Source organism: Dromiciops gliroides, chromosome 2 (assembly GCF_019393635.1).
Source record: "Dromiciops gliroides isolate mDroGli1 chromosome 2, mDroGli1.pri, whole genome shotgun sequence".
NCBI lineage: Eukaryota > Metazoa > Chordata > Mammalia > Microbiotheria > Microbiotheriidae > Dromiciops > Dromiciops gliroides.
The window spans coordinates 343292259-343306184 of NC_057862.1; the positions used below are offsets into that span (position 1 = coordinate 343292259).

The 13926-nt window shown below is 39.8% G+C and overlaps 1 protein-coding gene across 1 annotated transcript in view; it reads right to left on the reverse strand.

The window, feature by feature from the left end:
- The window catches only part of LCP2 (lymphocyte cytosolic protein 2), a 73441-nt gene extending 61986 nt beyond the window's left edge, over window positions 1-11455 (reverse strand). The window contains exons 1-3 of the mRNA XM_043981453.1: window positions 11206-11455; window positions 9084-9146; window positions 1654-1700 (exon numbers count right to left, since the gene is read on the reverse strand). Of these exons, the coding sequence (XP_043837388.1) occupies window positions 1654-1700; window positions 9084-9146; window positions 11206-11283 (188 nt within the window). The 5' untranslated portion in view covers window positions 11284-11455. The remainder of the gene's footprint in view (window positions 1-1653; window positions 1701-9083; window positions 9147-11205) is intronic.
- Between the last annotated feature and the right edge of the window lie 2471 nt (window positions 11456-13926).

Consider the following 13926-nt stretch of genomic DNA (forward strand, 5'->3'; position numbering starts at 1 on the left):
CTTACTGAAACTTGGTGGTGGTTGTAATTTTTCAGTCATATCTGGAACTCCATGGCTCCATTTGTGGTTTTCTTGGCAAAGATTCTAGATTGTTTGCCATTTCTTTCTCCAGGTCATTTTACAGATGAGGAAACTGAGGTAAACAGGTGAGGTGACTTGCTCAGGGTCGAGCAGCTAGTAAATGTCCAAGGCCACATTTGAACCCAGGAAGACGAGTCTTTCTGAATCCAGGCCTGGCACTCTATCTACTATGCTCCCTACTCGACAAAGCCAGAAAAATCTGAAGAAAGCACTAGAAATGGAGAGGTTGTAAATTCTAATCTTGATCCTTTCTCCCTAGTGCTTCTCCATGTGTTCCTGGATAAGTTTCTTAAAGTTTCTCTTTGTTTCTCCATATGGAAAATGGATTCATTGGTTCTAACATCCTTTTGCTGCTTAGGATAATATTTGGTAAGAATTCTAACAGTCCCCTATTTTTCTTTCATGGCGACACAGTGGAAGAAGTTTCACTTTCATGACCTAATTAATTTTGTATTCCTAGGTGATCCTTCATCATCTGGTCCACTTCTCTTGCATCTATTTCTTTAATAAATATTACCACAAACCTCACAGATCTGGACTGAAATCCCACAAATTTTATTTTTGTTTTTTAACTCTACGTTAGGATTTTTCTTCTCTCCTGGGTAGAATTCCTCTTTCAGTTCTGGATAATTTGTCCATTCCCTTCAGCCCCCACCCATCTACACCATGATTCCAATCTGTACTTGCTCATCTTCAAGGAAGGCTTGTCTAGTCTAACTCTTATTTACATAAGAACTACTGAGGCCACAAGCAATAATGTCCTCTTGCCCAAGGTTCCATATCTAGGTCTCCTATCTCTCAGCTCCATCGTTCTTCAATGTCAATTATAAAAAGAGGGAAAAGAAAATGGAGTTACATTTTAAGTTCATCTCTGTTAATGGCAGCCAAACTGTGAATATGGTTCAAGTTACCTTTTTTTTTTTTTCAAGTTAACCTTTGACCATATCTTTCTTGGACCTCTTACTTTAAAAAGAGGCACAGTGGAGAATTGGTGGATTTGGAATTATAGAGCCCTGAATTCAAATGTTGGCTATGATATTTGGGCAAATCATTTAACTTTTCTGGGCCTTAGTTTCCTAAACTATAAAATGAGTGCATAGGACTACATTACTTCTCAAGTTGTTTACAGTTCTAAATCTGACCTTGGGTTACCCAACACAGTGTTTCATTTCCAGTTACTGACTCTATTCCTAGCATTCTGTTATCTCTCTAATTTAATAAACAAAACAAAAACAAACAAAAAACAGCTCAAGGAAATAGAATCATCCCCTCAAGGCGATTTGACTGTCCTTAAAACAACCCATTATTTGATAGACCATAAATCCAACCATCATCAACCAAATGGGCTAATAGAAGATGTTCTATCTCCAAACAAGTCAAATCATATGAAGTCAGAGAGGCCTGGACCCCAGTTATTCTCCCCTCTCCAATACTCAAGTCATTTTCTCTCATTTCAGATATAAATACATATACCTTATGGTTGATCATGGTTTCAAATGACTTCCCCCACTTAATTCAAACTGACTGGGTCACTTGATAAGAAATACTTCATAAGAGATAAGAGTACTTTACGGTACCCGAAGCTTGGGAAATTTCTGAATATCGTTCTCAGATAGGTTCTGAAACAAAAATACACATGGCATATTATTGGTCCAGAATAGAGACTTTAGGGACCTTTACTCTTTTATCAAGCCTGATAGACTATGTTACAGTGAGATCGCTCCTGAGAAGGAATTAGGGTGATTGCCTCTTCTTTCCCATCAAGGAAACCTCCAATACCATATTTATTTGAGAATTCTTCAAGTTTATATAGTATTCCCCTTATAGTTTTATGGAGGAAACCCAAGACACCTTATCATCCATAGAAAAACCTGGAAAGACTCATATGAACTGATGTATAGTGAAGTGAGCAGAACCAGAAGAACATTGTGCATGGTGACAGCATTATTGTTCTATGAGCAATTGTGAATGACTTAACTACTCTCAACAATACAATGATCCCAAGACAACCCCAAAGGACTACTGATAAAGCATACATCCACCTCCAGAGAAAGAACTGACATTTATTAAACATAGACTGAAGTATACTATTTTGCACCTTCCTCTTTTTTTTGACTTGAGTATTTTTACGTAAAATGACTAATTGGTAATGTTTTACATAATTGCACATGTATAACCTAAAAAAATAAAATTAAAATTTTCCATTTTTCAGACAGGGGTCTTATTCCCAATGGCAGCAATGCTAACCCTTTGAAGTCTGGAAAAGCACATTTGAAGAGGACATAGACTCATAGATTGGGTAGAAATGATCTCAGAGGGCCATCAAGTCCATCTCTCGTGTCTTGTGATGAGAAAACAGAGTCCCAAAGAAAGGCAGTGACTTGCCAAGGTGACATATATAAAAAGTGACCCAGCTAGGATTTTTATCCAGTTTCTCTGCCTCCGAGGCCTGCAGTTTTCTCTTTCCCCTACTGCCACTGTTCAATCGTTTTTGTTGAGAGTAAATGGAAGGACATTTAACCACTAAAGTTCTCACTTCTTCACCACTTTTACCAAGCAGCTGCTAGTCACCAAATTTAATATCGGTATAGCTTATTTTTCCACTTGATGCTTCTTTCTCTGCCACTGTCTTATTTAAATCTCCTAGGAATCCTGTAATTAGGCAGATCTACAGTTGCCATTTTACAGAAGAACAAAATGAGGGTCGAGGAGGTAAGGAACTGGCCTGAAGTCATGGAGATAATGAGTTGGCAAAGCCAGAACTCTAATCCTGGTCATTTGTTTCCTCGTCACTTGTTCTATGTGCTTATACTCCTATTGAAATCAATATCCAAATGGCCCAATGGGAAGTCCCATGGAGATTCTGCGCTTTGATCAGGTCATTTAACATCACTACATACATTAAGTCTGGTTTTAACAGTAAAGGACACAGGGACGAGTGAAGTAGGAGGCTGCAGCCTGGGGGTGTCCAGCTACAGTGACTCAGAACAATTCATCCTTTAGACAGTCAATCAAGCAACAAGCATTTATTAAGCATCAGTTATATGCCAACCACTGTTCTGGCATTGGGGATACAAAGACCAAAATGAAGATAGTCCTGCCCCTCAAATGAGCTAACCTTTATAGAAGGAAGACAAAATTCACCACTTACAAGGGTAAATGCAAGGTAAGTGGAGGCAGAGGGCACTAGCCACTGAGGATATCCAGAAAGAACTCATGGGATAGTGCTTGAACTGAGCTTTGAAAGACACTAGGTATTCTAAGAAGCAGATATGAGAGATTCCAGCCAGTGAAAAGACACAAAGACCTTCTGGAGGAAACATGCTTTAAGCACCTTCTATGCATGGTGCCTCATTTATTCATTCTATTCAACTCATCTTGTTCATGTCCAGGAGATAGCCTGAGATCACATAGGGATGATTTCAGATTCAGGACCATTTTAGTCCAGTCCTCTCTCTGATATGTACAAATGCACATCTTAACTTCCCTTAACTTCTCCACTGCCCCAGGAAATATGTAAAAAAAATATAAATTGCCCCTGTTGTCCATCTGCATTGGTGGTGGTGGTGGGGTTTCTCTACACTTGAAGTTCTCTACAAGATGAAACCACAAGTGTTGTACTCTATCTACCATCCCTTTCCCCATCTTTGCCCTCACCCCAAAAAAAGTTATATCATGTACTGTGATGATTGCAAAATTGATTGTGAACAAATTCCCATTTTCTATCAAAAGTCACCAATCAAACTAATTTGTAATCCTGGGGCTTTGCTTAAGGGAAGAGAAGCTATCATTGAAGTTTCTCTCCCCTCCCTTCCCCTACCATGATTGTTCAGGACATAGAAAGAACTCATTTTTCAGGCATTTCAATCTCTCTGAGAGTTCCAGACACTTGCTACATGAATTTGGCTGCTGACTAGGATGCCAGGATTACACATCCCAAACTTTGCTTTTTAGGAACAGTGTTGATCAAACACACTAAACACATCCAAACCCTCTAAGAAGCAAACACCTAACAACAAAGGCAGAAGTAGCAACAGTTAGCTAATTAATGATGGTCAGAATACTCTATGTATGATCTCCCATATACCTCTCACAACAATTCTGAGAGTAGGTATTACAGTTATTGTTTATGCCCATTTTACAGATGTGGCTACTAAGTCTCTCAAAGTTTAAGTGGCAGGCAAAGGGATACAATATGGTTAAACTGTTTACATTCCTAAATGAGAAGTTATATATGTAACTACTAGGAACTTTTATCAATCAATAGGGCAGTTAGAAGGTTTATATAGAGGGAGGGCATGGGTGTGACTCTTTGATGTTGGGATGATTCCCCCATCCCCCTCCAAAAAAAGAAGGCATAAGAAAGAGGGATGTGGAGGGGTTGGGGGGAAGGATAGGTATAATTAAATAGGAATTTTTTCACATAAAGAAGTATGCAAGGAAGAGCTTTGTAGTGGATGGGGTAAGGAGGGTGTGCAATGCTTGAACCTCACTCTCATTGGAATTGTTCAAAGAAGGAAGACTAATATTATAAACACTCATTTGGGAACAGAAATTTACTCTTACCTAATAGGGAAAAAGAAGAGTAAGGGAAAAGAGGTATGGGGGGAGGTGATAAAAGGGAGGGTGGATTAAGTGAGGCAGAACCAGAGTAAAAAACAGACTTTTGAGGAAGGCTGGTATAAAAATAGAGAGAGGAGTGACGGAAAACAGATACATTAATAAATTGTTGGTAGAGTTGTAAACTGGTCCAACTAGTCTAGAGAATAATTTGAAACTATGCCTAAGGGCTATAACACTTTGCATACCCTTTGAGCCAGCAATACCACTACTAGGTCTGTATCCAAGAGATCAAAGAAAAAGAAAAAGGTATACATATACAAAAATATTTATATGCATCTTTTGTGGTGGCAAAGAATTGGAAGTTGAGGGGATGCTCATCAATTGGGGAATGGACTGAACAAACTATGGAATGCTATTGTGGTATAAAAAATTATATGGGGGTGGTTTAAAAGATAGCAGGACCGATATGAGCTGCTGCCAAAGTGACGTGAGATGAATGGGATAGCATTGTGCAGAGTAACAGCAACTCTGAAAGACTTCACTAATCTGATTCAATCCAATACCCCAAAACAATTCCAAAGAAGTCATGTTGGAAAAAATGCCATCCACCTCCAGAGAGAGAGAATTGAATGAAGTGCAAATTGAAGTAGATTTCTTACTTCCTTTTTTTCTTGGACTAATTGGATAATTTCACATATATAATTGATATGGTGCTTGGCTTTTCGATAGATAAGGGAGAGGTGGGAGGAAAGGAATTTGATAATACAACATTTTTAAAAAAATGAACATATAAAATGTTTAAAATGGTGTATTGGAAATATTTAATGAAATAAAACTAATTAACAAAAGTAAAACAAAATAGAAAAATAAATTACAAAAAAAGGAAAGCTACTTTATAGGTTAATAATATAATAATAACTAGCATTTATATCTCATATTCTATGCTGGTATCCCAGTGCCCATTGATGGGGATGGGGCATGAACTTTTTAGCCATTTAAGCCCTAGTCCCTAGTGACTTAGGGTCTGCAGAGGACATGATCTCTCAGAATACCCTCATCCTTGTGTTAACCATCTTTAAACATAGTGAACCAGGAGTCTTATGTACTTGTTTCTAAAATGGGGGAGGGATGAGTTGTGTATATTGGAGGGATTTGGGGTATAAGGTTAGTGACTAGCATCTAGGTCCCGTTTCTTCTTTGATCCAGCTTGTTTAGTGAATTGATAAACACCATCAACTCAGTTGATTGGTTACCAATGCATGGATATCTTGCTTTTCAAAACAGGGATAGACTAGCTGTCTATTAGAGAATTCATCAGGCCATTGGAAGAAGGGCTTGAGATCAGTCTTCCTTAAACAGTCTAAGACAAGGTTGTTTGGAGAATGCAAAAATTTTCCAAAGACTGAAGGAAGTCATCTTTTGGGGTGACTAAGAATGTGGTTAAGCTAATAACCTTTTATGAGTGAACACCAAGTTGCCCCAGCAGAGCACCTACGTAAATCCAAGTTTGGAGTATATTCTAGGACAAAAGACGTTTGAACCACTGACCCTTTCCTATATTCCCCTCTTTCACCTTTCCTTCCTCTTTCATTTTATAGGCAACCAGAGCATTCTCTAAGGAAGCCAGAGCGCATCAGGAGCTCAAGTAACAGTTAGGGAGGCAAAGAGATCAGAAACAGCAGCCCTGATGTTATCAGGCCAGCCGAGGAAACCATGTCTTCGAAGTAGAGTCTGAAGTAAAGCTGAGGCCCAGAGAGGGGCTTGTGAGGGCCTGAAATCACCTAATCTCAGAACTACAGACTGTCAGATCTATGGGTAGTACTTTAAAGATCACCCCACATTTCACAGAGGAGGGAATGAAGGCTTAGAAAAAGGAAATATCTAGGGGGTCACAGATAGTTAGTGGTCAAGATGAGACTAGAACAAGTTTCCAGAGTGCATTTATCTCTTTCCACAACATAACCCCCATAGTTCATGTGAGAGCTAAGGATTGGGAAGATGGCGAATGAGCCCCGAATGGGGATCCCTAGTTTGGAAGCAGTTTTATACAGGGAAAAATCTGGGGTTTTTGGTTGGATGACACACACAGTGTGAGTCAGTCATGTGCTAGAATTGCTTAAGCAACTAACATAGGCTGAGGTTATATTGACAGAAGTACAGTGTCTTAATCATAGGAAGCTACAGTCTCATTGTTCCATTTTGGTAACAGCACCTCAAGATACTAGGCAGAATCCTGAGGTCATATTTAAGAAAGATTTGGACAAGTTATAGTTTATTCAGTGAACGATGGCCAAGATGATAAAATGATATTATGGGACAAATGAGAGGCATGAGAGCTATTTCTGTTTATAGGACTATCACAGGAAGAGAGAGAGTTATTCTACTTTGCTGTAGTGGATGGAATATTGGACATAAAGTTAGAAAGATCTGAGTACAAATATTGTCTCAGATACTTAATAGCTATATGACCCCTAGGCAAGTCATTTAACCTTTATATCTGTCTTAGTTTCTTCATCTGTAAAGTAGAATAGAACCTGCCTCAGAGGAGTTTTTATGAGGATCAAATTAATCATAATATAAAGTACAATGTAGATGTTAGTTATTAATTATTAATACTCCATGTTTTTTCATGACTGGTCATGTATAGCTTATATGGATTTACTTGAGTTCTTGGCGGGGGTGGAAGGGAGGGAGGATAATATTTTGGAACGCAAAGTTTTAAAAATATTGATGTCAAAATTGTATTTTACATGTAATTGGGAGAAAAATTCTAAAAAATTCTTAATACTCCAGTGGATCTTTGATCCCGTCCATATGGATAATTCATTTAGTTTTGTAGAATTCAACCACATACATGCCTGCTCATTCTGCTTTACCAAATCTCTTCCATAATTTAACACTGATGATACAACTTATCTTCTGGAGGCTTCCTTGAGTTATTTAGACATTATGAGTATACCAATGGAGTAGGTGAACTGTCCATACCTATTCATCTTGACACATGATCTAGTTTTTTTTTTCTTTTCCTATCACATATTTTATTTCTACTGGTGGTCTATTTATTACTTCTCCTATGTAATTCCTTGTTTGTGATGTATCTCAAACTACATACACTCACTATGTATTATGGGTTTGTGGATCAATATAAGAAAAAAAAGACTTTGAATGACTAGACCTATTAGGAAATGAAAAGGGCTGTTTTGAGAAATAAGGAGAAGAATTCAAGCAGAGAGGTATAAAGGAGGTATAATAAACGTTGGATTGTGTGACTGCTAACAGTCCTTTCTGATACTTATTCCATGACAACGTTGCTCCTCTAAATCCCATCCTTTCAGGAAGCCTTCTGCAATCCTTCTTTTTGGGGGGGAGGTGTAGGGGCAATGAGGGTTAGTGACTTGCCCCGGCTCACACAACTAATAAGTGTCAAGATCTGAGGCTGGATTTGAACTCAGGTCCTCCTGAATCCAGGGCCAGTGCTTTATCCACTGTGCCACCTACTTGCCCCCACATAGTGACTTGATGACTATACATGAGTATAGGCTCTGGTTCCAAACAAAAGTCTACCAACCCCTGAATTTAAATTTATGATCAGTGTTCAAAGACCCCTGAAGTCGATTCCCCTTAGCCTAAACCATCTCTCTCTCTCTCTCTCTCTCTCTGCCTAGCCTAGTACAAAACCTCATAGCCCCATAACATCTGCAGGCCATCTATGCAATCAGTGTCTGAGACCAAATGAGATTCAGTTAGCTGTAAATGCAACTTTGCTTGGCCTAGGTATGGCAGTGGAGTATAGAATGAATCTTCATTGTATTTTATTACCTAGTTTCAGCCCCTTTCCCCATTACTTTTCATTTATACCTATATATTTATATATACACATATTCTCTCCCCTAATGGAATATAAGTTTCTTGAGGGTAAAGCATATTACATTTTTGTCTTCGTATGCTCAACTCATAACAGCTAATGGCACAAAGTAAGCACTTAATGAAGGCTTGTTTATTGATCCTTTTTAAATGAATAAGTGTTCCACTAGAGACTTGCATGCCTTTATCCACAATAACCTTATATTCATCTTAGGATAAGAGTATCTGCATCTCAGTTCCTTGAATTTCTAGATGTCTAATCTAGCTGTTATCAGCCAGCCAACCCTACCTTAGTGAGAATCAAAGATTTGAAAGTAGAATTTGATAGTGGAAAGGAGAAGGGCGGGGAGAGGGAGGGAGGGAGCCAGCTTAATGGGCACCGAACCAATGATGCTGAGAGTTGGAGTGGGGATGGATTGAGGGCACCAAAAGCAAAATTTTCCTACTTCTCCATTTTGCCTCAGCCTCCTCCAGTATCACTGCACTGTAAATCCAATGGGGTGGGGCAGTAGGGAGAGGAGTTTTCAGAAATTCTAATTCCAAAGAGAATTGGCCACATAATTGGCCACACTTACCAGAAATCTTGGACCAGATATGTGGTGCTTCTTCACTACCTTCTCACAATCTTTGTAGTTAAGCTGCCAACAGAAAGGGAGGAGCATTGTCACCAGTGGCAAGAGTTGTCCTTCACTCTGCCTCACCCCCCACTCCCCACCCCCAATGCCTTTCCCACCCAGGCCTCCACCTTCAGAACACCTAGGAACCTAGCAATGGGGGAAGTGGCTACAGAACTAGCCCTTGCTCTCTTCCCCAAATGCTGGGGACTTGCCACCATTCAGATTGCTACAATAGGCTTTTCTTAGCTATCAGACTGCTGCAATGTATAGTTCTCTGTTGTAGAGGGCTGGAGGACCAGCCCATGAGGGAAGAGGTTGCTGCCATTTTGGTTTATGGATAAAATATTGCCATCACTGCCTTACTAGCTACTTAAGACTGAACTTTCTGGCTAAGCTTTCATGTCCTCAAGGTCTTTACAGTTGGTTTCTCTTATAAACACATGCCTAATGATGTGTGTCAGCCCTGGATTCTGGGGAAAGTCAAATTGAATCATTAGTAACTGAAGGGTCTTTACACTATGCTGATTTAGGCACTGGTAACTTTAATTCTAGAGCTGTAAATGGAGAGTCCTATCAATTGGCGTCCAGAAAACAAAAACTCTCTCCCGTTGAGCTCTATTCAGGAAACAAACAAACAAAACATGCATGCAAGGGTTTTTGAAAATTTGAGCCAATCTTTCCTTTTCTGAATTGATTCATTGATTGGGAAAATAAGGTCCAGAAAGTGAAGAAGGGCATCCAGTGTCACACAGCATGTTACAGGTAGAGTTAGAGGACAGATCTCCTAGTTTCTGATCTGATGCTCTAGGACCCCTCTGGACTTTGAGGTCATTTTGCTTTCACTTTCTACAGCGAAAATCAATCAGAAATATAGAGTTCCTGCCCCCCTAGGTTTTGTGGGACAGGATGGGTAAGAAAGGGGATTATCAAGAAAACAAAGATGTAGTGCCAGCTTTCAAGTTTATTATTCAGTTGGGGAAGCAAGACTAAACCAATGAAACAGTCAAGCAGGAACATGAAAGCTCCTCCATTTTCCTGGACCTTCCTGGTCCTCCTATCTAGGGAATTAAGGGAGGTGACTAGTATTAGCTAACAATTATAGAAAAGCATTCGTATTTGCAAAGTGTTCTCTCTATTATCTCTTTTGATGCTTAGTGAATTTCTCTTCTGAGGGGGTAGCCTGGGGAAGTCTCTTGCTGCCTGCTTCATTAGGAAATGTTGCTTCCCCTCCTCTCTTCTCCTCTCCCCTCAGCTATTAGAACAACCTAGATTCTATCATCTCATACCTTAAACAACTCCACTGGCTCCAGGATCACTCCTAGCCCTTGACCATGAAGGCTGGTTTGAAAATTGCTTGGGTCACTTTATCACTTGGCTTTGACCTTTAGGCATGGGAGGCTGCCATGGTTTGTAAGGTCAGAGTCACCAGTAGGTGTTGTCAGTACCTTCCCTGGTCCCTGAATTTAAACTTACTCCACCTAAGATAGGCACTACTTTGTCTTTACCTTCTCCCATCAATCTTTTATTCCCTCATTGGGAAAACTAAAGACCACAGATTGCTTGTTAGAAGCCTGTACTAGGACTCAAGAGACCTGGAACCTAGAATCTATTTTGCCATTCATTAACTCTGTGGCTTTATACCATCCATCCACTCTCCTCTTTGGGTCTCAGTTTCCTCATTTGTCAAATGAAGACATTGAACAGGATGATCCCTTTGGGCTCTGACATAGGATTCCATTCTGTTGCAGTTATAATGCATAAAGTCGTCAATTCAGAAGAGAATCAGAATATTTCAGAGACCATTGACATTTGTATGATATCAAATCAAACTGAAGATAAGAAAAAAATGGGCTAGCCAGGGATTTCTCAGAAATTTTCCAAAATTTCTCAGAAATCAGACCCAGTCAAAGTCCAGAATGCAAGGAAGAAAGGATCAGTGACTTGTTGATTGATTATTTTAAAAGCCCAACCATGGTCATCTGGGTAATCCCTTATTTCTTTTCCCTGGGAAACAGTTCTCACTCTGAAGCACTCCAGGGGAAAACTCCTTCCACCAAAATTAAAAAAAAAAATTGCTCACCTTCTTGAAGTAGTCTGCCAGCTCATCAGGGCCCCAGGCGAGGACCTCTGACCGGTAAGGTACATTACTCAAAGCCATTTCTGTCTAGCTCTTTGGAGGATGCTCACACCCAGGCCATGAGTGGGATACCCATTGACAGAGACAGTAGGGAAAGTCAGCAATCCCTAGTTTCCAGCCAGGATCTTGACCTCCTTCATGAGACAAGACAACTTGGTGTCTGCATTACAAGGCAGTTGTAGCCGGGACTCCAACGGCTTCCTCTACGAACAAATATGGTCTCTTCTCAGAAAACCAGCTAGCTCGTTTCCTTTACCACTTCCTTTGCTGGGTTCTAAATAAGTAAACAAGGAAGTTCAGCTTAGTGGGGGGGTGGGGGTGTTGAAATTTGGAACACATATTCATCTGCTTGCTTGGTAATTTCCCAAGGGACTAGAAAGAGTCCCAGCTGGGGGTTCTTGTCTCCCCATCCTGGATGGGAGGGGGCAATTAAAGCACCTAAACTTTTAAACATGTTTTTAAATGCCAAGTTGATTTAATCTTTTTTCTTTTAAAACTAAGGTATATGGGGGCAGCTAGGTGGAACAGTGGATAAAGCACTGGCCCTGAATTCAGGAGGACTGGAGTTCAAATCTGGTCTCAGACACTTGACACTTACTAGCTGTGTGACTCTGGGCAAATCACTTAACCTCATTGCCCTTCAGCAAAAACAAACAAACAAACAAAACTAAGGCATGTACATGTATACATGAACAGAAGGCAGTCAGTCAATAATCTTCTATTAAAGGGCTTACTCTGTTCCAGGCACTGTGCCAAATTCTGAAGATACAAAGAAAGTGAAGGGAAAAAACCATACACAGATACAAACTTATTAGCACATGCTTATGGACATTTGCACACATATGGCCTTTCTAGTCAATGACTTGTTATATAATGATCTATTCTGAGAATTCACCTGAAATAGTGATAGATTCAATATTCAATAGATTCAACAGAAACTTCTGCCTCTTAAAGATTTATCAAAGAAATAGGCCACCCATAATAAGTTGATTTTTTTTACTCCTCCTGAGGGCTGATGATCAATCACTCAATCAATAAGCATTTATTAATTACTTATTATAGCTGAAAAGAGATATTTTTCAAGGGAATTATGGGAAATTGTAGAATAAGGTAAGAAACTACCTGTCTGTCCCCAATTCCCCTACAAATAACTTAATTCCTCAAAGTAAGTTTTAGAGCAGCAAAAATAGTTTAAAGTCAGGATAAATCAGTCACCCAACCTAAGACAACTTGGAAAGGCTCCTGAGATAGTGGTCTGGCCTGATTGAAGTGCAGATATCCATAAGGCAGATCCTGACCAGTCAAGAAACAGCAAGTCCTAGGGGCAGGCTTAGCTCCAGGAGCTTTCTTCCAACAGATGGGGGTCAGTCAACTGATTAGGGGAAGATTGCAGGAGCCCTTCACTGGCTCTGGCTCTGGCATTGGCACATTGACCACATAGCCCTAGGCTATAGCTATTAATAAGGAAGAGCTAGGGCATGCTGGTGAATTGGGAGTAGAGAGAAAGGATCATGCTGGTTGTGGTCATTGAAAAACGAGCAGAGTGCCTGGTCAGAAAGGTGAGCTAAAGTTTGCAGCTGCCTGGGGGACTGTAGGGAGCAAGAGAATTTGGAATGGCTATGGTTCTGGGGGTCCTGATCAAGGCTTAAGAATAGAGAATAGTACCTGAGGTCACTTATAGACCAAGATATGAGCCAGAGGATCAGTGACCACACATGGCCTTGAATTATAGAATGCTAGAAGAACAGAAGAAAGAGCTCAGGAGCAGCTAGGTGACGCAGTGGATAGAGCACTGGCCCTGGAGTCAGGAGGACCTGAGTTCAAATCTGGCCTCAGACACTTAACACTTACTAGCTGTGTGACCCTGGGCAAGTCACTTAACCCCTATTGTCTCACCAAAAAAGAAAAAAAATTAAAGAAAGAGCTCAGAAGACATCAGCACAGAAAACCTTAAGCCTGAGATGCTATCTTCCACACCCTCAGAGTAGAGCCTGACTTTCACATAAAGTTAATAGCCAAGAAATAGGCTGTTAAAAAGAGTAAACAAAAAACCAATAACAACAACAAAAAAAACAAAACAGAGAAAGCACCAGACCATCAATTGCTACTATAGTGAGAGAGAAGATCAGGGTTCAAACTCCGAAGAAAAAAACAGCTTACTTTAAAGCTTCAAAGAAAAATGTAAAATGGTCACATGCCCAAAAAAGAGTTCTTTGAAGAGCTTAGGAAAGACTTTAAAAATCAAATTAAGGGGCAGCTAGATGGCACAGTGGATGGAGCGCCGGCCCTGGAGTCAGGAGTGCCTGGGTTCAGATCCGGCCTCAGACACTTAACACTTGCTAGCTGTGTGACCCTGGGCAAGTCACTTGACCCCGGTTGCCTCACTAAAAAAAAAAAAATCAAATTAAGTGAGGTTGAGGAAAAATTAGGAAAATAAATTGAAGTAATGCAAGAAAATCAAGAAAATTGTGAAAAGAAAGTAAAGTCAACTAACTGGAAAAATGAGATCTAAAAATGTACAAATGAAAATAACTCCTTAAAACTTAGAATTGGGCAAGGGGAAGTTAGTGACTTACTAAGATGTTAAGAAATAATAAAAGAAAGTTAAAAGAATGAAGAAAATAGAAGAGATTGTGAAACATCTCAGCAGAAAAACTAATGATC